General features: G+C 39.6%; 1 protein-coding gene across 12 annotated transcripts in view; it reads right to left on the bottom strand.

Moving 5' to 3' along the window:
* Window positions 1-14,643, bottom strand: part of LOC128741695 (beta-1,3-glucosyltransferase) — a 42,753-nt gene extending 28,110 nt beyond the window's left edge. The window contains exons 1-3 of one of the 12 annotated variants that reach the window (XM_053837666.1): window positions 14,366-14,643; window positions 13,889-14,233; window positions 13,133-13,671 (exon numbers count right to left, since the gene is read on the bottom strand). In XM_053837666.1, coding sequence (XP_053693641.1) covers window positions 13,133-13,229 — 97 coding nt within the window. In that variant the 5' untranslated portion in view covers window positions 13,230-13,671; window positions 13,889-14,233; window positions 14,366-14,643. Of the gene's footprint in view, window positions 1-13,132; window positions 13,672-13,888 lie in introns of all 12 variants that reach the window. The other 11 variants (XM_053837670.1, XM_053837667.1, XM_053837669.1 and 8 more) reach the window with 11 other exon arrangements.
* Between the last annotated feature and the right edge of the window lie 2,848 nt (window positions 14,644-17,491).

Here is a 17,491-nt window from a genome sequence, read left to right as displayed (position 1 = left end):
AAGCTCATGCTATGCCCCAGATAGTTATGATATTAATTACGGTTGGCAATAAAACTCGCAATTATAAACTAAAAAGTATAATTAGCTTGGTAACATTTCGCTTTATAGTGCAATGTGGAGGAAAAAGGATACTATAGCGAAAGGGTACCGAACCGGTGAAATGCGGTAGTCTCGAATTTGTGCTGCGATTTCGAGAGCATCCTGCGAAAATTAATGCTGCCACGGAAATTTGCATAGCAGGTGAAAAGCTTCCATGAACAAGTGTACAATATTTCGCGGTAGGTACCATTACCGATGTACGGCGTCGAACACATAACAGTTGGTACATGTAACCACAGGTGAACAAGTTTTGCATTTCTGCAGGATGGGACACATACATAACTCCCGTCCGCCTGGAATGGATGTCTACACTGAGGATGGCCGGTGCGAGTGAGTAGATACGGGATTTTAGATGCTCGGTAGCATAAGTACACCACCACCACGACATAGTGTATCGGTAGAATGCACCCGGAGGGGCCATGTAGCGTATTTTAATGATCTCATTACCAAATTTTATTGTTGACAGGCTGCTGCATTGAAGCGACATGCATAGCTGACGGGTAATTACACTAGAGAATAGTAGCTGTGAACTTTTTATACAATATGTATCTGTTTGTTATCTACGAGCTCATTGTTCGTCATGAATAATTAATGTATTTCGATAAAGAAAACATCCGTGCTTTTTGAACTTGTCACCTTTTTTAAACAATTTCAGTAGCCATTTTTCATAATTAAAAACAAGTTCATTGTTTTCCAGAAACAAAAAATTGCAGTTTTTCGAATTGAATTATCATACAATTTGGTCCGAAGGGTGCTAGAATCATATGAATTTTTTTAAGCGGGAATAGTTTATGGACTTTTAAACGGAAAAGATATTTTAAAAATTCGAGGTCATTAATCTCAAAAAAAAAAAACTTCAATGGAAATTTAAATGGAATTAACTCTTGAACCTAGCATTGTAGAGCAAAAACAAAAAAGTTGTGGAAAATTATACTTTTTTTAGCAGAACAGGTAGAATTTAATCTAGACAAAATGTTGACAGTGTTGGACACCGCTAATTCGCTAACCGACCAATCGTGAAACGCTAATTATACTTTATAATTTATACTCATTCTAATCGAATTGTTGCTGATCCACAATTCCAAATGAAGTGCCGCTGTTTATTTTTAACCCTCTAACGGGTAAGACCGTCTGTAGACGGCCTTCGCTTTTGGAGCTCCACAGCCACATACGAAATTTGTCTTGGATTGACAATATGAGAAATAAGTTCAGAACAAATTTCCTGACATGTTGATACTAATATCACAACATTCTGACCATGCGTTCAAAAGTTATCATCTTTCAAAAACAAGAATTCCGAAAAATTCAGAAAAAATCATGGTGCGAATATTCCCTTTTTTACGTTTGAAGAAAAAGGACATCTAGAACAGAATGTTCAATCGTAAATTTTTCCTATGAGTAATTTACATGCTTTTTTTCAATTTTGTGATATATTTGAACTGAAAAAATATTTGAGTAGAGCGTTAGGCATGAAGAACTAAAAAGAGAAATTGGACTATTTCATACCTAGCGGTCCCCCAGATAAATATTTTCCCATGAAAATCAACACTTGAGCTTCTTTTGAGTGTACTTTCATGATAAAGTAATCATTTGCTCGATCGCATCGTTTTTACGATGTTGCCCGTTAGAGGGTTAAATTAATAAACTGTAAACCTTTTTATCCATTATAATAGGTTTTGATCTTAGTTTAATTAAGAAACGCCGTGTAATATATTTAAACTAGCTGAGCCCGAATTTTACGATCCGAAAAATTTAAATGTCTATTCAGAATTCCGAAAACTGCGGATACATTCCATTGGCCTGTGTTTGCGAAGATGTTTAATCTTTGTATTAGTTCTTTGAGTTCTTATACTGCATTATATAGCTCTAAGATGATGTTCATAAAAGAGTCATAGCCGGAAACTGAAACAAATAGTTTTTATGGTCGTATTGGATTTTATTTAACTGAATAAAAACTTCTGGCTGTTTGCAACATTTATGTAGTCTAATTAGGGTAAAATGTTGCTTAGAAAATTCTTGATCGTTTGCTATCATTAACTCATTTTTTAAAATATTGCGACTTGGTCCGGTCTGATTTAACACCGACCATATGACACCGCGACAAGCAATCGAGTTGAGTGGCGAGTCGAGCAGTCGAATCAAGCAATCGAGTCAAGTAGTTGGGTCGAGCATTCGAGTCGAACGGTCAAGTCGAGCAGTCAAATCGAGGGGTCTAGTCGAGCAGTTAAATCAAGCTGTTCAGTCAAGCAGTCCGGTCGAGCAGTTGAGTCGAGCAGTAAAATCGAGTGGTCGGGTCGAGCAGTTAAATCGAGCAGTCCAGTTGAGCAATTAAATCAAGTAGTCTAGTCGAGCACTTAAGTCGAGCTGTAGAATCGAATGGTTTAATCAAGCAGTCGGGTCCAGCGGTTAAGTCGAACAGTTGAGTAGAGCAGTTTATTCGAGCAGTCGAGGCGAGCAATTGAGTCGAGTAGTCCAGTCGAGCGGTTTCTTTGAGCAGTCGAGTCGAGTAGTCCAGTCGAGCAGTTGAGTCGAATAGTCTAGTCGAGCAGTTAAGTCGAGCTGTCGAATCAAGCAGAAGTCAAGCAGTTTAGTCGAGCAGTCAAATCGAGAAATCTAGTCGTGCAGTTAAATCAAGCTGTTCAATCAAGCAGTCCAGCCGAGCAGTTGAGCCGAGCAGTCGAGTTGGGCGGTCGAGTTGAGCAGTGTAATCGAGCATTTTAATCGAGCAGTTAAGTCGAGTAGTCCAGTCAGGCAGTTGAATCGAGTAGTCTAGTCGCGCAGTTGAATCGAATAGTCTAGTCGAGTAGTTGAGTTGAGCAGTCACGTCAAGCGGTTCAGTCGAGCAGTTAAGTCGAACAGTTGAGTCGAGCAGTTCAGTCAAGTAGTACAGTCGAGCAGTTGAATCGAACAGTTAAGTCAAGCAGTTGAGTCGAGCAGTCGGGTTGAGTCGCTAAGTCGAGCAATCTAGTCGAGCTGTTGTATCAAGCTATCAGTTGAGTCGAGCAATCAAATCGAGTAGTCTAGTCGAGCAATTGAATCGAGCAATCGGGTTGAGCAGTTGAGTCGGGCAGCCGATTCCAATAGTCCAATCGAGTAGTTAAGTCAAGCGGTTCATTCGAGCAGTCAAGTAAGGCAGTTGAGTCGAGTAGTCCAGTCGAGCAGTGGAATCAAGCAGTTGAATCGAGCAGTTGAGTCGAGCGTCGAATCAAACAGTTCAGTCGAGCAGTCTAGTCGAGCAGATAAATCAAGCTTTCCAGTCAAGCAGTCCAGTCGAGCAGTCGAATCGAACAGTCCAGTCGAGCAGTTCAATCGTGCAGTTAAGTCGAGCAGTCGGGTCGAGTAGTAAGTCAAGCAAATCTGTCAAGCAATCGAGCAGTTAAATCGAGCTGTTGAGTCATGCAGTCAAGTCGATCTGTCCAATCAAGCAGTTGAGTCGAGCAGTCGAATCGAACAGTTCAGTCGAGCAGTTCAGTTAAGCAGTCCAGTCGAGCAGTTCAGTTAAGCAGTCCAGTCGAGTAATCGAGTAGTTTAATCGACCAGTCCAGTCGAGCAGTCTAGTCAACCAGTTAGCAATCGAGCAGTCCAGCAGTCGACCAATGAGGTTCAGGCGACTGACAATACAACCCATTGCTACGAAAGCATGACGTCCTGCCAGGGACCTGTTTTTAGTTACCGATAAGCCTGTTATGACGTTCTGTCAGAGACCTGGTTTTCGGTACAGACATAAGCCTCTTATATAAATAGATTAGTAATAATTTGTACAGTGATAGATTACACTGCATGTTGTTGCGATTTGTTCAAAAATAAACAGTGACTGTTAATTTGCAGTTAGCGATTAGTGCTTAGCGAAATTTCCACGATAATCGAGCAAGTTTCGGTAAGCGAAGCAGCGAATTAGCGGTGCCCAACACTGAATGTTGGGGAATTATTTTAAGCAAAAATCAGGCTGGTCAATACAAAGCAGGGATAGTAAAAAATAGAGCTTCTCTAAACAAAAATTCTTTGCTGTGAGAAAAACTTTATGCCTCATCACTGGCCTACCTACAGACATAAACATAAGCATGTTTTGGCCTGGAAATTATCAAGTAATGGTACGGAGACGAATGAATCTTATGATTTAAAATCTCCGTTAACAAGGCTGGTAGATGTTTTTTACATAGCTTACTATTCGTAAAAGAACTGTCCCATTGGGTTGAAATTCCGTAGTTCAGAGTTCATGATAGATTTTTTCATTAGCTTTTATAGGGAAGATGGGAAATGTGCCCCAGTGGACGTTAAGTTGGATTTGAAATTAATTTTTTTCTTTGATAGGAGACTGAACCACTGCGACCATTTTGGGATATCTATTATGGTATATTCCGCCTTTATCAAAGTGCACACATGTGGTTTAGCAATGTTGGCGAGTTGATGGACGTGTCAGATTGCACATGTATCCCAATTCGCTACTAAAGGGTGTACTCGGTAAAACTGCAACACACAAAATTAATTCGAAAATTCGAGTTTTTGTCCGATTGCTATCAAACTTTTAGGGCATCGAACGAAACAAATCCAAATGCCATTGCCCGTACTTTGGCCAAAACCCCGCCCATTAGATTTTGCATAACCTCAAAATCGACATGTTTTGCATATTTACCCAAGCTTTCTCAATTTATTAGACTGTTTTGACTACTTTAGGATGTTTCAGAAGATTCTGCTTCAGAATAGCCCAGTATTTCTCGATTAGCCGCAGCACAGGTGTATTTGTGAGGTGTATGGGAGGGTATGATCTTTCGGCACGAAATCGACGTTATTAGCCTTATGCTATTCCAGGACGGCCTTTGTGTAATGGCATAAAGCCAAATCCTACCGGAAGGTCATAGGACAGTAGTTCAGAAGAGGCAGAAGTCGCTTTTGGAGACACTCTTTCAAATACATTCATGGTCTGTGCCTGTGGTCACGAGAGGTAGTACTCCGCTGTCCACATGAACAAATTGCTAGCCAAATCAAGAATTTCTTGTCAAACTTCGCAATCTTTAGCTTTCGGAGGTTCTCTGGAAAATCAAACTTATCTTTTGCATTGAAATACTGGTTCTCCGGAGTCTGGTTGTAGTCCGCTTTCACATAGGTCTCATCGTCCATAACCCATTTTCGATGTACTTGTGCAGAACTTTTTCACGAGCGAGCTGTTCTTTCGCTATTTTTCAGATCTTTGCACATTTGATGAAAAGACTCACACAGTGTAAACAATGCACTTTGAACTTTCTCCATGCAAAATTTCAAATAATTTTGACCAACGGTTCAAAAGTTATAGTAATTTGAGAGTGTTGCAATTCTACCGTGGACACCCTTTACGCCTCGTATGAACTTAACTACTTCAATGCGATTTCAGATGTCGGAAGGTTCTAGGATTCCCTTCCCGAGGATTACGTGATTACTGAAAATTTATGATTACCAATAAGTAAGTAAGTAATTACGATTATCATTAATTATTGTATTGATTACCGCTGGTTACACATTTAAGACGCAAATGATTACAAAAGTAATATCTGATTACTACGCACTTATACGCCTTATTGGGAACCTCTAGCGCACACGTGATTTGTTGTTGGTGGTGGTTTTCCCATTGTGCTGTTGTAGAGTTTTTCAAACTAGGAGAAAACAAACCACTAACACAACCACATATCATATTGAACCACATGCTAAAATTGCTGCAAATAATTTTGAGTTTGTTGATTGCCAATCAAAAAATCAACGGCACGGGAAGCGTCTAAGAACCACATTAAATTAAACGAACGAAACTAGCAATAGGCGGCGTACTTCGGCACCTTCAACAACTAAAGAAGAACTAGATGTGGAGCTAGATGATTATACAGATGGCTTCCTGTTTGGATTCAGATTAAGGATTTATATCTATATTGTTTAGGATTTAATTTATTGACTTTTTCTGAATTTCAAATGTACAGTTAAATAAAAAAAACTAGCGGAAAACTTAAACATAAACACATTTTTAATGTACTTTGACTTTTATTTCACGACACTTCTTTTCAATGACGACCGTAAAAATTGAATTTTTGGTTGAACATGAAGTTGGGCTTGACTTTAAGCTTGAAAATGGATTTGAAATTGAAGTTGAAATTGGTCTTGAAATTAGATTTCTTTTCGAAAAAATTCCGAGCTAATGATTTAACAACTCCAGATTTTCCGGTTACAACTGGAGGAATTGTTTTATCTTAGGATAACCAATCTATTTTGGAACTCTGCAGATGGGCTGTACATAAGTTGGATACTTAAAGTAAATTTGAATAAAAGTTTCCAAATTATGTTTAACTGCAGATGGGGTCTATAGATAGATTGCTACTCTACATTTAATTTGTTAGGGAAGGTGAGCACACCAGTGCTTCCTGTTTTTGTATAGTTTTTATTTGTTTTTGTAATTACTCTTTTGGGATAATATTATACGTAATAGTTGTAAAAAGCCTAACACACAACTGGAAATTTGCTGCTCCTGTAAATAACCGAACCGCAGCGGACCACTGAAGAAAAACACACACATTATTTATCCAGCCAACAATATTTGGCTTTCTATTTATTTTTCGGTTTTATTTTCTATTTCCAATGCTGGTTGTGATTTTGCTCATTTAAATCATACTCGGGATTACATGCTTTATAGCTTCCAACGCAAGCCAGTTTAGGGTAATTGTTGATTGTATATTCCTAACGCACATATTGACAATGCAGTAATCTGGTACCTAATTAGAGCACAAACTGAACTATTCATTTGCGAGCTGAAAATATTTTGAAAATAACTTTAAAATGGAAAACCCAGTTAATTGGGCACCGTATTAGAAACCCCGAATACAGTTGAGCTGCTGGGGAGTTTTCTTTAAAGTTAACATCTTTCAAATAAGTGTGAGAATAATAGAGATTTAACAAAAAATAAAAATAAAAATTGGCAAAGTGTTATACAACTGTACGAGGCATTGAAAGCAGTTAATGAACTGAAGTATGTCCAAAAATCGGAACGATTGTTCCTCCCACATGTTGAATACAGACTGTATCAATAACTGTTATATATTATTTATTACTAGGGAAGCTTTAATATAATTAGGATGAGAGAGGATATTATAAAAATAAATTTAATTTAAGAACCCAGAAATTAGGACTCTTTAAAATATTTGCAGCGGAAAATGCGATTCTTCGAATGAAAATCTCGTTAGAGGCAGAGAGAGGAAAAAACAAGGTCAAAATGCCAGTAATGATTTCATTCTGTTGATATGTATATTTACGCAGAAAGGAATGGCTTTCCTACGTACAATCGTGGGTGAAAGTCGAAAATAAAAATGAAAATAAAAAACCACCGAATGAAGGATACCCTGTCTTCGGTAGTTTTATCGCTGGCCACGATGCCGATGGAAATTAAATTTATGAAATATATGATAAATATATGCAGACTTATTTTACACACAACAAAACAGTTAAATTCCGACATTTCCCCCACAATTTACAACTTCGTTGAAACGTCGTTGAACATATTGACGTTTTCCTTTTGGTATTACATGTGGCACAGCCTGATTTTTAGGCCAACAACCAATCATGGCAGCGTACCTTAACGTAACGTAACGACTCTGGTGGAACGGATCGAGAACGAATTTCTCTCCCGGAAAAACGAGTGCACCCGGGATTGTGCATTTCGCACAGATTAGATTATGGATATCAATTTCCATCGGAGTGCGCAAAATTCCCTCATTTCTACGTAATGGATTACTTTTTGCCATTGCTGCGGTTGGAATGTATTTCGGCGATGCTATTGCTGCTGCAGGCCGCGTAATTGTGGTGGCTCACTGAAAAGCTTCCGTTGGATGATTTCTGGTATCACAGCAACTGAAATAATGCTCGTAATCTTTCGAATCGGATGCAGATTGAAGGATTTAAGCCTAGGCTGCGAATATTATAGAGCAAAACAGTATGCGAAATTGCTCCGAATATGTCGAACAGGTAGTGGGGAAATTCCTTGATGGGTGTTTGTTTAATCTCATCCCATAATTATGCCGATAATATTACATTCAATAACTTGTCACTCCTATCCTTCGAACATGCAGCAACAGTAGGTGCTGCATCCATAAATAACTGAAACTGATCCATTATGATGGAAAATAGTGGTTCAATTGCCTTGAAAATGTTTTTATCGGCCACCAACGGTAGACTGCAGCATCCTTTATATCTTGTTCATTCACCGTTCGGTTTACTTTAGCTCGGGATCGGCATCCACTCATAGGAAGTAACATGAATAGAAAAGCACCCAGCCGGAGGCTGTATAATCATGCAGACGGTGATGAACGGAAACAATACCGCATGCTGTATTGAAAGTACTTTGTTTGAAATTAAATATAAATTTCACCATTATTCTCGATTTCAAAATTTTCTATTATCTTAGAGTGTAACCGATCCGAAATGTCTTCTAGGAGATTTCCGCAACGAAGAAGAAAGCCTTTTTGGTGGGATTGGGGGGAAACGACATTTTCAAAGTATATACCTACTTGCGAATGATCGGCTCTTTGTGTGATTGAAACAAATGAAGTTCTGGCACGCAAAGTATGTATATTAGAATTCTATAATATCAAGGCAAAAAAAATATTGGCAAGTTATTACTTGAACTTTTCGCTTTGTGCCCTCGAGCACGTTTAAATAGCAAACAGTTTAGCTACTAAGCGTGGAATTTTGTTTTCCTCTTGGTGAAATTTCATAGCAGTGATGTATCGAAAACTTTCCCCAGCAATGTTGAGGGCAAAATTTTATTTGTGTTGCTCAAATTGTTGCTGTTTTGTTTTGGACTTGATTAAGATTCTGTTGAAATTCTTTTTTTTTGCTAAGAGATGAAAACAGTGCTCTTGCAGTTTAGTTTCTTCGACAATCAGTCTGTTTTTTTAATCTAATTAATTGAATATAGTTGTGAAGAAATGCCATGATTATTCATAAAATTCTGGAAAAGGGCGTGAGGTTCTGAAGATTACACACTGGTTAAAAGTCTTACAAATTAATTGATAATTATTTTCTTGCATGGTGAACTTCTACACCATCACTTTTTTATGGAAAGTTTTTGTAAAACGTTTTCAAAATTATGACCATACGTAAATGATGCAAATAACAAATATCATAAATACAAAAAAATACATTTACAGGAACATCAATCATGACGATGACATGTATGACATGTATTTTCATAGACTTCAAGACGACGTTCGACTCAGTTAGGACAAATTAGTTGTGGCGGATTATACTTGAACATGATTTTCCAACAAACCTGATACGTGATGGACAGTAGCCGCGCGCGAGAGTCGTGGGCAAGACATCGGACTAGTTTGTGACGTTAAGTGGTTTGAAGCAAAGTGACGGTCTGTTGAATTTCCTGTTCAATATTACATTGGAAAATGCTATCTCACATGATCCTAAACTTCGCAGACGACATCAATATCATCGGTGTTAATTGTAAACCTGTAGAAGAGTCTTTATACGCATCTTAAGAGGAAAGATTCTTTCTACCAGCGGAGAGCCGGGGTGGCTCTTGCCGTATCAAGAATTCCTCTCCACTCTACTCGGTCCTAGGCTACTCGTCGCCACTTCGTTGCTCGTCTCGGCATACGTAAGTCGGCTTCAATCTGGTCGAGTCATCTATCACGTTGGGCACGTTAAGAGGGAAGCTGTGAGGAATAAATTTATCATAAACTCTGCTAAAACGAAGTATGTACACTGTGGCTGGCAACGAACGGTGTAGCCCTCTATTCTGTTGGCGTATTCATGCTACGATATTATTCCAAGATGGAAACTACTGTTTTCAGCAGAATGCTGCTTCTTCTCATAAGTCAAAAGTAACACAATAGTAGTGTCGTCAGAATTTACTCCGTAGAGAGAAAATCCTGAAACTTGGGTGACTTCAACCCATCATGGGAAGCCATGGCCTAGGAAAGATGAGCGAAAACGGGGAGCTGTTTACAGAGTTCTGTGGTAATAACAACATGACCATTGGTGTATCGCTCATAAAGTCACGAGGGCTTCCCGCGACGGACAAACAGAAAACCAAATCGACCATTTCTGCACCTGCCGAAAGAGCAGAAGGAGACTTATTGATGTACACAACAAGCGCAGCACCGATATTGTATCCGACCATCAACTTGTTATCGCTGAAATATGCTTGCGCGTCGCACATGTCCAACGAAAGGTGGAGAAAGTTGGATGTCGTTACGACGTTCGCCGATTCGCCGCCGATCAAGGTGAAAAGGGCCTTTGTCGAACAACTTGAATCCTGAGCCTCGGAGTTGCCGCCAGGTGGAGCCGTCGGAGAGTAATGGATCGGCGTAAAGAATGCCTTGATCATGACCAGTGATGGCAAAGTGCGCAGCGGGTGGAGGGAGTGGATTTCGGATGAAATTTGGAGAAAGATTAACGAGCGGAGAGATACGAAAGCCGGCATTGAGCGAGCGCGAATCAGAACGGCTAAGACAACTGTCCGTTAATGATACGTCGAACTGTAAAGGGCTGTTAAACAAGCTTGTGGGCGGGGCAAGAGAGCATGGACTAACTGCCTAACCGAGGACTGGGAAAACGCCACCGCCAATGGCGATATCCGTTTGTTGTACGATATTTCTCGCCGCCTTAGTGGTGCCAGGATGAATACAAAGATGCCGCTAAAGGACAGACCTGGTCAGCTACTGACTGACCGTACAGAACAGCTTAAGCGATGGACTGAACATTTTGAACAACTCTTCCTAGTTTCAAATGTCAGAGACCAACAAAACCAGCAGCGTATGACGCCTACAGTTCGTCGAATTAATCGCGTCAACTTGGAGGCGCCATCGCTGGATGAAATTGTAGCAGCCATCAAGAGTTTGAAGTCCACTAGAGCGCCAGGGATAGACTGTATTTCAGCCGAAATGCTCAAAGCTGACCCATCTTTGTTAGCCCAGATGAAGCGTTAGCTTTTCAACAACATATGGTAAACCGCAACTTTTCCGGTGGACTGGATGCAGGGCATATTGGTCAAAGTCCCTAAGAAAGGAGAAATAACTGAAAGCGGTAACTGGCGTGGCATCACTTTGCTCTGTATTGCCCTCAAAGTACTCTGTAAGGTAATCCTCAACCGGATCCAGGAGAAGATCGACGCTACTCTCCGGCGGCAGCAAGCTGGATTTCGTGCTGGTTGCTAATGTGTAGACCATATCACAACGCTCCGCATTGTATTGGAGAAGGTCAACGAATTCCAGGAGTCTCTTCTGCTGATGCTCGTTAACTTCGAAAAGGCGTTCGACCGGCTCAACCATGAAAACATCTGTGGCGTCCTAAGGCGTAGAGAAGTTCCAGATAAACTAGTCCATCTAATCGAGGCTCAGTACGCGGCGTTCTCGTACAAGGTTTTGCACAACGGCGTCTTGTCCGATCCTATAAGGGTAACTGCTGGCGTAAGATAGGGCTGCATTTCATCATGGCTTCTGTCTCTCATCCTTATGGATGAGATATTAGTTGGAGCAATTGACAGTAGACCAAATCGAGGATTGCCTTGGAATTTTCTAACGATGGAGCGCAGCTAAATGACCTCAACCTAACCGACGACATTGTCTTGCTCGCTCAACGCCGAGACGATATACGAAGCAAGTTAGATGATCTCTCCGAGAGCTCCCATGTCTCACGGTCAATGTAGCAAAATCTAAGTCTATGGTTGTCGCTGACAATCCCACTAACTTCACAGTAGCGGGAAAAAAGTTGAGCAGGTAGACGCTTTTCAATATCTTGGTAGCCCGACAACGCCCGATGGTGGTACTAAGACTGACATAGCCACACGGATCAGGAAAGCCTGAAGGAACGTGCCTTTGTGGGTTTGCGAAACATTTGGCGCTCAAACCAGATCACTCTACATACGAAATTCCTAATTTGTATCTCGTAACGTTGAATCCGTACTGCTGTATGCCTGCGAAATGTGGTGCGTCTAAGCGGAGACAACGCAAAAACTGTCGGTATTTATTAATCGTTGCCTGCGATATATCATTCGTGCCTGTTGGCCTGAAAACTGGATATCCAACGAGGAGCTCCATCATCGATGTCATCAACGGTCGATAGCAACAAAAATTCGTGAACATAGGTGAAAGTAGATGGGACACGCCTTGAGGAAAGGAGCGAACGAGATCTGTAGAGAAGCACTCATGTGGAGCAACTCCGCAAGAACAACTTAGAAGAGACAGACCCACAGACTCATGGCGTCGTAGCTTAGCCAACGAAATTCGGGCTGTTGAGAGCCTATCCTGGCGACAAGTGAAAGCCATAGCGAGTAATCGTCGGCAGTGGAGATCACTAATTTCATCCTTTTAATCTACAATCTTTTTTCTTACCAACTTTATTACGTCTCATCCTAACGTGTTCTACCATAATTGTTACTTTTGTCAAGGCACGCGTCAAGGCAACCGTCAACCCAACAAACATTTTTTTTGAATAGTAGCTTATTCAACCATTGTATAGCTTATTACCGGGAAACATGTGCTTGAGAAGCTATTATACAACAAAAATATTTGTTGGGAAGGCCCGAAAGTTGATTCACAGTAGCTGGTTTGTGTGTGCATTTGTAATGACCTTAATGTAATGCTCCGATTACAGCTTGGTTCGATCCATGGAATCCCTCAGCTTGGATAAAAGAAGCGTTACACAACTTCTTAAGTGTGGCTTCATATGATCCTCCCTTATCCCTCATCTTCAACTCTTTTCTCTTTTTAACCGGATTAACCGTTAAAAAATAAATCAGTTACCTACCTAGGTATGAACGTTCAAAACTTAACCACTTTTCTTCTTTTAAATTTTTACGGTCTTAATGTCTTGTGGATATTGAGGAAGTGGATTTCTTGTTCCTATTAATTTTTTTTTAAATTACAGCAAATATAAAAAATCCCTATAAATACGGATATACGAAAATGGGTGGTTTGTTAGTTCACTAAGATTTACCGAATTACGCTCATTTGCTGCCAAATGGAAGCAGCTTTACCCTATGGAATTGTCTTAATTTCGGAAAACTTACCTAGCACGGTGGATGTTCCCGTCGAAGCTGTCGGATGTATGACCGCCAGCTGCAAGACAGCGATGATCAACATTGACGAATGCATAATTAATCTCATTAAATAAGCGATTCATTTGATTTTCTCCTCGGCCATTGGCAGGGAAGAATTCACTCCGGTACGGAACTGGACATTTCTTCGCTTATTTTCTGTCGGTTGCTTGCTGGACAATTACCGATCCGTCCAGCGGTCATGAATAATTTCTGTTCGTTTCTTTCCTTGATAAAGTGTGCATAATACTATGGATTGTTACGTTCAACACTATTCGTTAGCCGAAGGTTCCACTGCTAAGAAGAAGCTTTTAGACGCTTGCCTGGTGTTATCAGGAATTGTGTTCACCCGAATTATGCGACCGACGAGCGCGGGTTTAGCTTCTCAATCGAACACTGTTTTTATTTTGTCTTGCCATAAAGCAAGTACGCTATTTGTTATCTATGGCAGTGGAATATGATGTTCATTATTTTGTTTCGCTCTTATCTGTATTATTGGTTCGTCCCTCATACTTCGATTTTTACATGGTAAGAATCACATAATATTGAAAAAATCGAAAGGGAAAGTTTTGATTCGGTTTTATTATATCTGTCTTTTAATATTCAAATCTCAGAATTTGAGACATATTTGGTTACAAACCGCAATGGTGAATAATTTCAACAAGTTTAATTTTTACGAAACTGAAAATATTTCACTTTCGGAGCCATCTGAATTATATGTGTACCTACATTTATGATTGCTTGCAAAACAGGATAATTGATGGAAATCGATTCGTTCTTAACACTGTTTGCGTATCGAGTTTTGCGACTGATGGATGATATGCATGCAATCAGCAGTTTCAAATTATTTAGGCCTCGCACGTATCGGTACCCGGGCAGTCGTCACACCAATCATGCGGTCGTTTCATACAGTGTATAAATAATGAATAAGTCAATATTCGCACTCCCGCACGGTTGCACGGCATTGACTTTTCCGTGTTTGTTCCCGAAAGTCTCATTTGATTCCACAATAACCGCGAATAATTGTGCATCGGTAGTCGCGTAAATCTGACCGCTCTGTACACAGAAGCTACACTGTTTCACCGCAAACAATCATTTTTAATTAATATACATTTTAATTTCACAATCCATATAGAACCACACCAGTTCAGTGACAACACCAGGTATTTTAAATTCGCCAGTATGTACGAAGATCCAACCCACAACCTTGCACAGCCCAACGTGAAACCCGGATTGTCGTTTTCGAGCGAATCGGTGTATATTTAATTTTCCATCTGACGGGTAATAACAATTGCGAACACTGTGTACGAAAATATTAATTATCCTGTTAAATCGAAAAAAAGAAAACAAAAAGTAAACACTGTTTCCCTATGGACAACACGCAAGTGTACACTGCACGCGAATCGTCGAAATCGTCACGTTTCAGCCCACACAAGAGCTTTTCCACCGTAACGCTTTTCCACCCGATGAAAAACACGTTCAAACAACAGCAGCCTTCCCAATCGACTGTCGCTGACGCTGAAATCCGTCGTTGAAAATCAGCTGCTCGACATATGATGATCTACCGCAGCCCAAAAAAGTGGCATTCGTGAAGCTATGACGACGATGACGACGAAATGTGGCTTCGTTTGTAAACAAATAGGTTCATTCGAAGCCGAAGATAGGGCGGCATTTACGTACGGCGACAATGCGCACGCGTTCGACGTTCACTGGAGTGCACGCTAGATGCCGGTGGTTCAGATGAACCAAAACAATGCAATGATTGGAGTCCGTGTGATTGAAAATTGCACGATTAAAAACAGTACGAAGTACAATCTTGACTGTTTACAATCAAGTATGTATATGGTTTCAGTTTGTAGAGTGGAAGAAGCATTAGGCCGATAGTTGCTGCATCATTACATGTGACATAGGAAGAAAAATATTGATACCAAGAAAAGAAATAGATCTGGATTCATTCTAAATGATGATGTGATCTCGTCGCATTGACTAGGCGAAGGTGGGACTCGAACCCACAACCCGCAATTCCCAATCTCCGGTCGAACATGTTATCCGATTACACCACCGACAGAGTCGAATTCTGTTCTGCAATATTTTTAGCTTGATGTTTTCACTCTCCACGCCAAGTATTTACTCTTCTCTAAGAAAAATCGAAAGCTTACTAGGTATAATAAATATTTGAATTTGAATTTGAATCTTGAATTTGGAAATGTGAACGGTAAAAAATAAATGACTAGAGAACTGAATAGTACAAATCCAACACAAGAGTCGAAAATTTTATAATGCCCAATACAAGTTAAAATGTTAAACTATGAACAGGGTAATACTAAGGCGTTGGCGTAGCGCTAAGAAAGACATTTTGAAACTGAAGATAAGGGTGAAAAAGTAAACAAGTAAAAAATGAATTCGCAACGGAATGAATATTTCAATTGCTTAAAACATCAACATTGGAAAATTTATGGTTACTGGGTTAAACATTAAAAAAAAATCAAGGATTTTCCCTTTACAACTCTCTAATCTTCCTACTTTTCAACTCGACAATATCTCTTATAAAAAATTCAATTTTTGTTGTTTTGAAGACTTCAATTCTCCTTTCCGACTATTCAATTCCTTTTATTAACTTTTCGATTTCACGCTTGCAAACTCTTCATTCAACTCATCATTTCCCTTCTTTTTAAATCTTAAATTTCTCTCCATTTCATCGCGTAAACTTCTTTTTTACCTAAATTTTTATTCTTTCCAACCTTTAAAATTTTCTCCTTTTTAAAGTCTTCACTTTTTATTTCTTAACGTATTGTCCATTTCAACTCTTCAATGTATCACCTTTTCATTTTTTCAATTTCTTTTCATTTTAACTTGATTTGTATTTCTCTCTATTTTAAATCTTCGATTTCACTGCGCTTCAATTCTTCAATTTTTTTTTGTTCTAAACTGTTATTTTTTTCTTTTTAAATTCTCTTTTCTACAACGTTCCAGTTCCTCATCTTTTCAATTCTTGATTTTTTCTACTTTCAACTTTTTAGTTGCTATTTAGTCGAGTTGAGTATCTCTTCTACTGAGTTTTTTAATTTCTCTCCTTGCCAGGTCTTTCTTAAATTGTTCTTCTTCCCAATTCTGCAATTTCTCATCTTAGGAACTTTGCCATTTTCTCCTTTTCAAGTCTTCAATCACTGTCCATTTAAAACTTACTTTTCTTTTCAACTCACACACTCCTTTCTAATTCTTATCCAACTAACAATTTGAGTTTTACTACACTCTTATGATGGCATTTAAGACCAAAGTTGGTCTTGAAGCCTCACATTGTTGCTTGGGCAGTTTCTCTTCTTAACATTTTTTGAATGCCTTTCTTCTTCAATTCTCCAAATACTCTTTTTTGTTAACTTTTCGCCTTATAACTTTTTAAATTCTCTCATTTTCAATTATTCACTATTTCTTTTGGCTCTCTTTAATCGGCTCCGTTTGATCCATGGATTCCCCGAAGTGTAAAGGTGGGATAAAGAAAAACATTATACAAACTTATAAAGTGTTACTTCAATACCCCTCCTTTACCTAATATTCCACTTTTTCTCTTCATGACTTCTCTCCTGAGTTACTATCAAACCTTTGTTCTATTACTTTCTTCCACCGTTCCCTCCGTCCACTCACGAAGCCAGAGAAGGGGGGGGGGCTATTTTGACTCACATTATTTTATTTGCATATTTTACTTCTTATAATTATAAACATTTAATGTATTATAGTTCTAAACCAAAAAAATTGCATTGAAGAGTGGAAAGGAGGGGGGGGGGTAATAGGTAGCTACGCTTAACAAGTTGTCTTTGTGACTCCTACCTTTTGTCCAATGCTGGAAGGTGCATGGGTCGAACCAAGCTATAATCTGAGATTATAACCGGATTTGAATCCACAACACCCGCCAGGGCATAGGTACACGGCTACCAACGAGCCACATGCCCTGGCGGGTGTTGTGGGTTCAAATCCGGTTATAATCTCAGATTATAGCTTGGTTCGACCATGCACCTTCCAGCATTGGACAAAAGGTAGGAGTCACAAAGACAACTTGTTAAGCGTAGCTACCTATTACCCCCCCTCCCCTTCCTTTCCACTCTTTCCCCTCCATTCCCAAAAAATCCTTCTTCATTACTTTCCCTTACCGTCCCTTCATTAATTGTAGAACCATCGTTTCAAAAAAATATTAATATAAAACAGTTGCTATCAAAATTGGAAACGCGCCTCCCCCCTCTGGCTACGTGGCTGCCTCCATCGACTGTAACAAACTGCCTTTGTAAAGAATCAATATTTCTTGTTTTAGCCCCTTAATTGCTCTTCTCTCAGATCCTG

This window comes from Sabethes cyaneus, chromosome 3 (genome assembly GCF_943734655.1).
Source record: "Sabethes cyaneus chromosome 3, idSabCyanKW18_F2, whole genome shotgun sequence".
Taxonomy (NCBI): domain Eukaryota; kingdom Metazoa; phylum Arthropoda; class Insecta; order Diptera; family Culicidae; genus Sabethes; species Sabethes cyaneus.
The sequence above is the reverse complement of the archived record's forward strand: the minus strand, read 5'-3'. Positions and strand labels throughout refer to the sequence as shown.